General features: G+C 41.1%; 1 protein-coding gene across 1 annotated transcript; it reads right to left on the reverse strand.

The window, feature by feature from the left end:
* Positions 1-1,592: 1,592 nt before the first annotated feature.
* Positions 1,593-2,513, reverse strand: LOC307038964 (olfactory receptor 10K1-like; the record flags this gene model as incomplete). The annotated part of the gene is made up of 1 exon (XM_079680633.1): positions 1,593-2,513. One exon carries the CDS (start codon positions 2,511-2,513, stop codon positions 1,593-1,595), a length of 921 nt encoding a protein of 306 aa, XP_079536759.1.
* Between the last annotated feature and the right edge of the window lie 10,323 nt (positions 2,514-12,836).

Consider the following 12,836-nt stretch of genomic DNA (forward strand, 5'->3'; position numbering starts at 1 on the left):
TTTAAACTCCGCACACTGAGCTCTGATTGGTCAGCAGGCAGTGCTTTCACTGAGTTGAGCTCTTAGCCTGCAACCTAACCTGCTCCGGGGCAGGTTAGCCGCTCAGCATCAGTTACCATGGAGATCTAGCCCGCTAAAAAGAGAACCAGCTTCGTAGTATACCCCCCTGGAGACATTCCCCTTCCCACTGCTTTAACTCGCAGTATGGTCACCGGCATGGTGTCACTTTGTGTGGAAAGTAGGTGGGGACACTTATTTTCAGATAAAAAACAACTAGTGTATTGCGTGCTTATGGTGCATAGGCTTACTATTTGTTAGCAACACCCTTATGAATCCTGAATACCTGCCTTCTCTCTTTAATGAAGCAAACCCGACTCAACTGTTTATGTACAAAGAGAGAACATGTAAAACTTGTCAAGAGTACAATTAGGATTGTGTAGTGTGGAAGGTGTTCGGGACGTCACACATTGCCTGTATGACTCTGATATCATTAGACACAAGATTAAGAATTACATTGGTCAATAAAAGATGAAGTAAAGGCTATACAAGAACATCTGAACACAGAGAGGCAGGATTCTGTAAGGTTGGCCTGTATACGTTTCTGCATTGAATAAGATCCCACTTTGGCTGCACTTGATCCATCTGTCTTCCTTCTTCTTGATCTGAGAGTTCTGTGTGAAAAGTAACAAATACAACAATACAAATCTTGATCTCTATCTACTTTTAGCATTTTATTCTTCCATACCTGCATTTTTTTTTGCAAGTAAATATATTTATTTTAAGCTTGTGATGAATCAGATTAATCACAGAATTGTATTATGATTAATCCGATGAAATATTTCTATCTACTGACAGCACTCAATCAAATGTTGGTAAATGATGCTCGATAGTTTAATGTGCTTTAAGAAAACAAGCAGTCTCACTTACACAGCTCTCCAGAGGGTTTACTTCAAGATATTCAACACAGTCTACTGCCATGGGAGTCTTTGCTTTTTCAATACGTAATGACACATCATCATGCTTACCATTTCAATCATCACCTACTGCCTGAATGTTCTGTTGTCCTGTACAACAATGAACGCATTAAGACAAGAATAACACATCAATAACCAAAGGCTGGAGAGATGTTTAGTCTCATGAGGTTCAGTTTATCTCATGAGACGGATGAGGAGTCCTCGTACAATTACTAGCTACGTTTTGTAAATGATATGTTAAGTGGGGATTATTACTTATTTCAATTATAATAATAACAACTTGACCACAAGGACAATAATGTTTATTTGTTTTCTTCAATAAAATGTAATGGGCACCAAATTACATGTTCATTTTTGACCAATATCAAATGAAGACATAAACGAGAGACACAACAACAAGTACATTTCAGAATGACCATATAATAAATAAGGTGTTAAGTTGTGAGTGAGGACAGCTGCCGGAGTTTTGACCTCATCAGGAGTCTGTTATGAGTTTGCTCTAGAGACTGCATCTGCATTACAGAAACAAATCCTCACAAACTAACGTGCACTGATCAAATAAATCACATCCCTGCATTATTACGACCCAACAGCTTCACTGAGCTCAGCTGTGACGCATTAGACACGTTTGCAGAACAATCTCTTCAGCTGTTTATTAATGTCCTTCATTTTCAGACCATATATGATGGGATTAAAGAGAGGATGAAACAACAATACTTGTAAAGACATTATTAAACGTACAGTTTTGGGAAAATCAGTTTCAAGTCGAAGTAAAAGTACATCATAAGCACCCAAACAAGAGAAGTTAATGAGAACCAGCAGATGGGGTAAACAGGTCTGTGCAGCTTTCCTCCTGACCTCCTGACTGCTTCTATAGCAAACTATGACTATCCTGATGTATGTGCAAAGAATGAAGAGCACGGGACAAATTAATGCATTCACGAGAGCAGCCAAGCCGTATATATTCAGCAGTCTTGAAGTCACACAATACAGTTTTTGAACCGTGCTGTTGCATAGTACTGCTTTCAAATTAAAGTGACAGAGCTTTTTGTTAGCACTCACTAAAATCGGCACTGAAACCTGACAAGCAGGCAGAAGCCAAGCTAGGATCAGGAGCATTTGAACAGTTGTTTTTCTCATGATAACTGGATATTGCAGAGGTTTACATATAGACACATATCTGTCATAGGCCATGGCTGCCAACAGGAGGAATTCTGAACTGCCTAGGAAGTAATACATAAACCACTGAAACAGACAGGCTGAATGAGATACGATCTGTTTCTCTGATACAAAGTCAATCAGAAGCTTTGGATAGATGGCAGAGCTGAACAGAACAGAGTTAATCAACAAAGCTGCAATGAACATGTACATAGGCTCATGGAGGTTTCTGTGTAAAGCAATGATGCACACTATAGTGGAATTACTGCAGATGATCAGAACATACGCAGTAAACATGATCACAAAATACAGATATCTATACCTCTGCAGTTCCACATGACCATCCAGAGTTATATATGTCCTATTATATTCACCAGCCATTAATAGTTTGTATAAAACAAGGCAGATTATGTTAGCAGTATGCATGAGTTAAGATATGAAAACATACAACCCGTTTGAAATGTTTCCTGTAAAGTAACCTGCACCTCAGAAAGGGATTCTTCTTTATCACATTCTTCACCCTCCACAGATCTCACTAAAACTTTTCACAAAGGTCTGACCAACTTGTGAACCAATGAATGAAACTCTAGAGGCATGTGGACACCAACAGGGAGCGGGTGTTTGCAGGTGGAAAAACAAATGCAGGTATGGAAGAATAAAATGCTAAAAGTAGTTTGAGATCAAGATCTTTATTATTTTATTTGTTACTTTAGTTTTTCAGAGCAAATTGTCAGGACCCAGGAGTTCAAAACTTTTAGTCCGTAACAGATCAGATTTGGATTTTGGGGAGTTGAAAACCAAAAAACAGGATTATGATCACTTTGATATCCGATCAGGAAATCCATCCAAGCTTTAATCTGGATCAAATCTTCAAAATGGGTAGTTCAAACCGACAACACAGGATTGGGATCAGGATTACCCTGATCCCACCAGAGAAACATGTACTGTACAATTTATTTAAAAATATGTTTCAATTTAAATAAGATGGCAAAGTGTGTTAACTGAAATAATAAACAACGTTTAGCCTTCATGGGAAATACTTTCCATTTTTGGTCACGTTTGTGGTGGCCTATTTTGTTTTCGACCAAATGTTGATGACATAAATGTTTATGCTCATAAAGGTATCTCCACAAATATTATTAATCACAAATGTACGGAGCCCCCTAGGGGTCATGTAGAAGAAGAAAAAATGTATAAATAAGTTTTGCGAGATATCGCAAAACTTTTCATTGAGCTCAATGTACTTCCTGGTCAGTTCGGCTGCTACGGCAACACAGAAACCACAACAATGGAGCAGTTCATCGATTTGACTTTGAGCTTGGCCTTGAATATAAAGATATAACATCAGTGCTTGGCAACAGGCACGGGTTTCACATAAGTGAAAAGCACCTCAAGAGAACACTCAGAGCGAGGGGACATGCACGTCGCAAGGCATATTCTGAGCTGAGTTATTGGCAGATTCGAAATTGGCGAATAAATAACTCATGAACATAACGTTGTAAAAATACAAGCAACATGACTTTACAATCATAGCAAGGTAGACAACGAGCTACAGAGTCGTTTTATCAGAACAGTTCGATACACACCGTCATCCGAGCTAAACATCAATAATTGGTCACAATCTGCAGCTGGAGGAGAGCTTTGCGAGATCTCGCAAAACATTTTCTTTTTTTTTTGTTCAAATACATTTTTGTTCTCCATGTCCCCTAGGGGGCTCCGTACAAATGTAATTTAGATTAAAGAAAACATATCTTCAACAAAAAAAAAGTCCATCATCTGTCATCACCTTTCCAAAGTAATTGCGGACAATAGATGTCCCTGCAATGTGGTCTCTTTGTCTTTCTTGGATTCTTTTTTTCATATCCACTAGATGGCGCTCGGTAGGATTAAAGCAGGGGTTCCTAACCCCCGGTCCGCGGAGGTGTTACTGCCGGGCCGCGAAATAGCTGAGTTTATCATAACATTTGCAGAATTATAAATATATAAAAATATTTTATCAAAAACAAATTCAATTTTCTTTTGCATTTTGGTAGCTATACCAGTCATATTATTTCATCCAAAAAATACAAAATGAATCAAAATTGGTTTGCATGAGGCAGGGGTCGGCAACCCGCGGCCCTTTAAGCCCCCCCCTCTGGCTCCCTTGAGCTTAGACAAAAATAAGAAGGAAATAAAATAAAAGTATCTGTAGGACTATGTATATTTTGTTGCACGGTTGAAAATGTTTGGTATCTTGTATTTTGAGGTGATACTGTGACACATAAATAAAAAACTAAACGGTTTTAATTAGGTCAACTAAAATATGCGTCACATCCTGCTACGGTCCCGCGCCAGCACCTTTTCCTGTGGGTGAATAACCTGACCCCCGGCTCGATGAGCGAACTATGGATAGATCAAAGAACAGTACCGGAGGAACACAGGATTTAATTCTGTGTGGACAGAGTTATATGCTTTCACAGCAAACGATGCTGGTTTACCGGTATGTTTGATCTGTAGAGAGAAGTTGTCAAAGGTGCTGCAGCCTTTACGTATCGAGAAACAACACGGGAGAGGAAGACAGCTGACGATCTTCAGTCATAATTCAATGGGGTATGTCATTTATTTCAGAAACACTTTTTGTTATATTCCATGGAATGCTCTTAACGTCCCGATAGCAATGAATATATGAAATGCTTTGACAATAAATACATAAACAAATGAATCTCTGGAAGCCGTAGCGCTGCAGAAAGCACGACCAATCATCTGAGCCGGCTAAAGTAACTGGATGGCCTACCTGCCTGTCAGCCTTCCATCTGTGCACTAACTTATCTCGTGCCCTCATTGATGATGCACCTTTGTGTGTGTTGGAGGAGGGACTCTGTGAGAAAGTCTGAAGGAAGAGGTATATTGTTTCCGGTTGTGTATTTTCAAACTCTAGCGCACTCGAGCTGGTTTCTCCATTCTTACCTACCCTCCCTTTAACTATTTTTAGGGTGCAGCTATATGTTTTATTTATTTCAAAGTGGGCCCATTTTAATTATATATTCTGTGTTTAATTTATAATTCTCCTTATAGGGGTTCTTTGTTTCTTATTAGAGGTTAACAGTTTTATATAATGTAATAAAAAGCCTAATAAATGCAAACAAACTGTAGTTTTTGTCTGATATAACAATTAATACAACTTTATTAGCTATCAAGCTATGAAATATGTTTTGCGGCTCCAGACAAAAAAATGTTTGGGAAAAAGGAGCAAAATGGCTCTTTTGGTCAAAAAGGTTGCAGACCCCTGGCCTAAGGTCTCAGCCTCTCGTGCACAGAGAAAGTTACCGGTGTTGCGCCAATAGGAAGTGGAGCACACAGGAGACAACCGTTTAATCGCAGACTGTTATGTTTGTGTGGAAATGGCAGTGCAAACATTATTTACCATGCTGCACTGCGTTATATATCAAATGCACCCTATAGGACTCATCATTGCACACTATATAGCCTAACTGGATGGTCCTCACTCACTATGCGTAGGATGCAGCATTGGTTTTTATTAATGTATAAAGCCATTTTAGGAAATCTTCCACTCTACATATGTGCCAGATCTGCTCCAGTTTGTGACTCTCACAACCTCAGACCCAGTGCCTGGATACGGGTCCAGGTTCCTGCTGTGCGGACTGAGGCTGGAAAAAGGAGTCTCTTTTATTATGGTCCTTGGAATGACCTTCAATCACGCCTCAAACTGACGGCACTTGTTTCTATAGCCTGTTTTAAATTGAAGTTGTCAGAAGTCCTTACCACCAGCTGCTCTTGCAGTAATAAGTAGTGCCTTTCTTACTGTCCTAATGTGCACAATGTAGTGACTGCTTTTTTTCGTCTTTTGTTTTCTTAGTTATGTTCTCTGTATTTTATATGTTTGTGTTATGTGTAACGTTGCTGCCTTCTTGGCCAGGTCAGCATTGTAAATGAGATTTTATCTCAATGCTTTTTATCTGGTTAAATAAAGGTTAAATAAAAATAAAATAAAAATTTGAGATATATTTCAAACTCAGACTTCATTTTAAGGACATTGGGGCCAGGGGTGTAGAGCTATTTTTTAATTTGTAAAGCCTCCTTCACTTCATGAAATGGCTGCAGCATCAGGAGGCAGCCTCTGAGAAGTGCAGCACCAGCGCGTACACACCGCCTTCACTGTGTTCCCCACTGCTGGCTGCTACGTCTCAACCACACACACCTCTACACACACACACACCTCTACACACACACACATCGAACAGTCCGATTATTCCCCCTATTACTCGCTGTATGAAGGAAATGTCCGGTCACAAAGGCGCATGATGTGTGTGTGTATGTGCTCTGCTCAGCTCTGCTGTGTGGGTGTGTGTTCGGTGTGTGTGTGTCTGTGTGTGTGTGTGTGTGTGTGTGTGTGTGTGTGTGTGTTTGTGTGTGTCCAACAACGGCATTTGTTTTCAAATGACCATGAACAGTAATTTACACACATCTGGCCAACTCCATAGGTATGTGGGTGTTCCCAAAAGAAGTTAGTTTAATCTTAATCTCGATGTAGTGCTAAATGCTGTCGGAGTGCACCGGAACGAACGCCCCGGTATGACGTTATTATTGCGGGCTAACAAGCCCAGGGGTCTCCCTGACATTTCAGTTATATCAATATGTGTACAGTGGTCCTAATTTGTTTTAATTGTATCCTGGTTTTAAACTGTTAATATGTTTATTGGTATTTCTTCAGGCTGTTAAATACAATTAGCCTCTGTTGCCACCTGCTGGTGAGTAAATATTCAAATCGGTTAAAATTGACAACCGGTCCGCGAATCGTTTGAAATGTATCTGCCGGTCCTTGGCACAATAAAGGTTGGGAACCCCTGGATTAAAGCACTGATATTTAGGATCTAGTCATCTTGAAAAGTCGTAATCTGGATCAGGCTGATCCTATCCTGAATTGCTTTGAACTCCAGGGACAACATCTGGCCGACTTGTCTGATCCTGGATCACAAAAAATGGGATTTCAAAATCCGATCGGATCTGATTGAGATTAAACGTTTTTGAACTCCTGGGCCCCAAAGCTGCATCTACAAATGTTCTGTGTTCATACAGGTCAAAACGTATACAGCTAAATATTTCTGTACATCTTTGATTTACAGAAGATGTTCCCTTTTTGATTTTCACACAACCCTTTGATTATTGAGCACATTTGTGCACAGAGCTACCAGACTTCAGGTCACCTCCGCTAAGACCCACACACATGGACTGGAGCAGTGGCGGCCGCCCACCTCTTCCCACATTCTAGAATGCCATTACAAAATACTTTACATTTATTTAATTGTATTCATTTTGAAGGAATATACTTTGTAGATCCCTCAAACATCCATCCTCTCCTGTGGAAGAAAGCACAAACTGCCACGTGTGGGCAAAAACATGTCATCAGATGTGAGACTGATCTCATCAACAGTGGATGGGTAGGCTGTAGTCATATTGCTATCTGGATCTTACAACTTTTCTCGATTGCCAACACATTAAAATTATACTTAAAGCACAATTATTTTAACTGACACTCAAAGAGCAAAACATTGGCTCAAATCTCCAAAACTCTAAACACGGTTTCAGCTTTTCACACAATTTGCAAATCAACATGGCTCTTTGTGCAAACCACTGCACACGTCTCTCCACGTGAGACACAAGAACCTGACATACAGTCACGTGTTGGTCAAAATGCCTCACACACGGACCAATGATCAAGAAACACGTTCCACCTGACCAGGCACCTGGTAGCATCACTGCTGGCTCATCAATCAGGATGTTAGCACTATGAAAAGACCACAGGTGAGAACTTTCTTACAGCAACAATGGAAGCCAACATGGAAGCAAGAGGAAGAGGAAGAGCTGGGGTGAGAGTGAGAGGAGGAAGAAGTAGAGGTAGAGGGAGAGGACGTGGACAAAGAAGAATACTCTCTCATGAAATGAAATGTTATCAACCATGGTTTGACAATGTACTGTGGTAAACAACACAGACACTGACCAACGACTATGTATTTGTTGTTTATCTGAAGGACTGAGAAACAAAGAGGTGGAAGGCTCAGGATGTTCAATGAGGCAGGAAGCAGCAGCTACAAACTGGGTTTTGGCAAACAGTGCATCACACTCAGAGAGATCCGAAGCAGAGCAACTATGAGCTGAGATGCATGTTGCACTATGTTATCTTTGAATAAAATGTGACTTGTTTTCAACAACTCATTTGTATTTCTTCATTTACTGTGTTTCTGTAAACTCAAGCAGAACCCTCTCTGTACAGAGCACAGCCCATAACAGATGGAAGTGCTTTAGATGATGCTCAGCAGTGTGGTCAAACCATCTAGTGTTATATTTGGTGCTAGGTGTTTATGTAGTTTTGAGAGCAGTTCTTCACTTAGCAGGAGACACGAGGTGTTTTGCACTTTGGGTCTGTGGTTTCGTGCATTCTGAGAAACTGAGCAATTAAAAAAAAAAAGTGTGTTAGCAATCGAGAAACTGTAATTTTAGTCGGCTCGGGTGAACCGGCCCTCTCTTCTGGAGGGAAACCACGTTCCCAGAGACTGAATACAAACCTTCTAATTTAGTCTTAAGCTCACCTCTTCTCTGGACTGAGGCCCTTTCTGGTCGCCCACAGCTGATCCCCAACCTTTGGCGGAAGAGGGGCGGTAGTTAGATTTGCCCTGCTCTTTGCCCTAGGTAGCTTTTCCATACATAGGAATACTGTAAGTTGAGTCTTGTCAAATTGATTGGAATGTCCCAATTTGTTTTAGAGTTCTTTATGATCCACTCTTTGGCTGATCTAACGCCTCTTTCTGCTACCCCATTGGTTTGACACTTAAAGACCAGATAGGTGTGATTCCATTATCCTGCAAGAGTGACACAACTCTCATTTTTAAAGTGAATCACATTATCCATTCTCATTCTCTCAGTTTTAGGAAAAATACTTATATGTTCCTCCATTTTATCAGACACTGTGTTCCTGTTGCCCGGGTCAGAGGATAAACGTGTTTATGACTCCCTCCGTTATCACAGATCACAAGGAAATACTTGTTCCCACTGGGAGTGCGGGTCAGAAGAGGACCTGCTATGTCAGCACTAAAACTGATTAGTGGTTCTTCCTCTATTATTTTTAGATGTTCAGGATGAACTTTCTTGAACCCCTCCACCTCTGCACTTTGAAGACGTGTTGATCGTGTGTGTTGTAAGTGCAGTCACAGTTTCGGTATGAGGATGTTCTCATCCGAACTAGGCCTGAACTGCTGTGTACTTCACCTGAGGGGCTTCTCCAGGGGGTACGTGAACGCTTCCACCCTTTTTCCACACTAGGGAATAAGGCAGTCAGGTGGTTAACTCGTCCCCTGCTTTGAGCAAGGTAGACTTCTCTATTACCCTGATAGTCGAGTTTGATCTTATCTCTATGGCTACGGACATGACTCCACTCTAGGTCCATGCCCGCCCTTAACTCTGCAATAAGACCCTCACTAGATGGGCATGTGTCAGCGCTTCACATTTATGAACTGCCTTTGTTCCCAATTATCAAGCTCTTCTTGACCTGCTTTGTAACAATAATCAGTAACAATACGGATGTGTGTTATTTTACCTTTTTTAGCAAAAAGAAGTCCCTCAACAAAGGCATTTGCCTCAGCAGTTTTGTATTGCACCCTTTTGCTTGCAAAGCACTTCACCTGGATGAGTTTATTATAAAGGCCCAAGTGGCTGCTCGGACACCTTTTCACAAACTCACATCTGTAAACAGTGTTATCTTTGGAGCGGCGGTTTTCTGTAAAGGTTTCATTGTTTGTTTTTTAGAAGACTTTATTTTATATTATTTGGGCAGTACATGATATACACCAGTTACATGAATAATACTCAAAACGCCCCATGGCTGAGTCTGGGGTGTGTCCAGGGGTTTTCTTCTCCTTAGTTCAGTGATAACCTGTTTCACGATGGAGCCACTGTTTATGATCGTCTGATTTAGTATCATCCTGCACCTTGTCTTCCAGATCTTAATACATGTGATACAAATTACCAGCTGAAAAGGTCCCTGTGTTTATCGTCCATCCCCTCATCCAGAATACAATACATGATTGAGACATATTCTACATTGAAGTCTAACCCGATGCCCCGTAGGAGCGACCACACCTCTTATCTACCTATTCTTTCGGTAGTTTTACATTGTATTCAGCATTTGTAATCATGGTGAGCTGGAGTTTGTGCAGGTTGCACAGACTCCAGCCTGTCAGGACATCGAGTCCACAGTTTCCCTCACGGGAAAAGGACCGGAGCTAGCGTTGGTTCCTGGGTGCGTTGTGCATCCACCTCCCTGCAGCACATACTCTCCACAGCTTTATCAGGAAACCGTATTACATCTCTCTCCCCCCCCCCCCATCCGCTGCTCTCTCTCTCTCTCTCTCTCTCTCTCTCCTCCGGTACACAGCACCGTAGTGTGGAGTTGCATTAGGTAACGAGAGATACGGCTGATACTTGGCATTAGTTTCTGTTATGGATCAGTATCAACAGTCCTGCCAGTAACGTTACTATATTATCAATGCTACTTTAGTTTTAGGGTTAGGTCACTCGCGGGAGGTCATCGGGCATTCACCCTCACTCTGATTGGGGAGAATGCCCGATGGCACCGATGATAACAAGATGCCCTAACGATGGTCTTACGAAGGGCAAAATTGACACACAAACTCAACACGAAAATGAACCTTCAAGGTCCTTCGGCAATTTTTTGGCATGCCAAAGATTTTGCCACCGCTCACGAAGTTGCTGCCGGAGCCTGAGAAACTCCACCGGTGGTCATACGAAGGCTTAAGAGGCCCTCACAAATGACCCGATGTTGCTACGATCAGAGCCGAATTTGAACATTTCCTTTATCGTGTCCATCTGGTTGTTAATTGCACAACAAAATCATGTAAACATATTATGTAAATAACCCAATTTGTGTTCTGTGAAACTGAAAAGGATATAATATATTATTTTGAAAGCAAGTTGACAGGAAGTTGTTGTTGCTATGGAAACAACACGACGGAGAAAACTTAATATCTTCTAGATATAAAGACGGAGAAAGTAAAGAACAAAGTCGGAAAATATCAGTACAGTATCATAATACTTTTGTTGTAATGTAAATGTTGCCTTCGTGTGGTTCGGGGGCCATCTTCGTGCGAAATTCACAATTCAATATTCGTGTGTCCATCGGGTGTCCATTTCGGGACAGTGTGACAGGGGCTTAAGAAAAATAGTCCGTTGTTACGGTTTGAACAAACGTAGCAACGGCAGGAACTGCTTCGATAGCGTTGTCCGCCGTTGCCCATATCAACCACCAAGGGGGCACCAGGTCCGTTCAGCTGCTCCGGCTTTCACAGAACCTCTTGTCTAAGGCGTCTGCGGGCAGCCTTTTCACCAGGAGACCGAAATCAGGTGCGGATTTCCTCTCTCTGCACAAACCTCCACCGGGGGAGTGCAGGCTTCATGTCAGCTCTCTGGCTACTTTAGCAGATGCAGTCTGTAAAATAAAAATATATGGGGTGATAAGAACTGGATTGGATGCAGCCGGAAAGCTAACATCAGAACAATTACAACTTTAATGTTGAGTCATATTTCTAGCTAACGTCATCTATACTAATGTTAGCCCACAAGCTAATAAAGCTTTGTTTTGAGAGACAATGGCTCAAACATGAGTTAATGTGAAGAGAGTGCAGTTCAGAAAAACAATAGCACAGCTGCCGGCTCGTTTTCAGTCAGTTCATTTGTTAACAGTATATTCATTGTTAGCGTTCTTGAGGATAGCCTTGGATAAAAGGTTTATTATTTTACAAACAGGAAGCAGGAAGCAGTCTAAGTAATAGTCTGGTCCACATAGAGGTTAAGCTAACTTAACCACATAGGGTTTCTGGGTAATGAAGTCCTCCAAATTAAAAGTGTTGTGTCATTTCCACTTTGAGCTGTTTAACATCCAAGAGCCTTAATTACAAAGCGACTGTGCATATGTGCCTCAGGATGAGAACCAGCATGTGATGAAGAGTGATCTCCCCTTAGCATCTGACGCATGTGAGAAGAGTCGTGTGTCTTCTCTTGTTTGTATTTTTGACTTCGACAGCAGCTAAAATCACCTCCGCCTTAAACCATGGTGGCCTTAGAGCTACTCCGGGACACTTTGAATCACCGTCCGGGTGACTTTCACAGTTCCTACCACACATGTGACATCGAGGGACTACATTACTGTTTGGCTGCCTGAAAACACATTGGTTAAACATGTTGTATTCTGGACTTCACAAAGTCCACAGTTAGGTTTAGAAGCAGCAATAAAAAGGCCTGGAGGAACATTTTTAAGAAGTGACCAAAATCAGCTGTGCGGAGGAACAACATGTATTTCTACGGAGCTCTGTGGCGTTCCCCAGAGAGAAACATCTTCTTACACTAAGAATGTATTTGATGCCCCTTGTAGCACTTTGGGATTGCTTTGAGTCATGAAAGGTGCTTATATTATTATTCATTTGACTGTTGTATCTTGCTATCCATTTCTTATTTTGTAGTAAGGAGATCCATATGAAACATATATCCAAATTAAAGAATACATCGATACAGATTTCATGCAAATCACAAAAGGAATATTATATTTATTAAAGTTTAATGGATCTCTTGATTTACTTTCTCACCAAGAAAATACCTGATTGTTATGATGTTTGACTAAATGTGTGGATATTCTCC

This window comes from Notothenia rossii (genome assembly GCF_949606895.1).
Source record: "Notothenia rossii genome assembly, chromosome: 5".
Classification (NCBI taxonomy): Eukaryota; Metazoa; Chordata; class Actinopteri; order Perciformes; family Nototheniidae; genus Notothenia; species Notothenia rossii.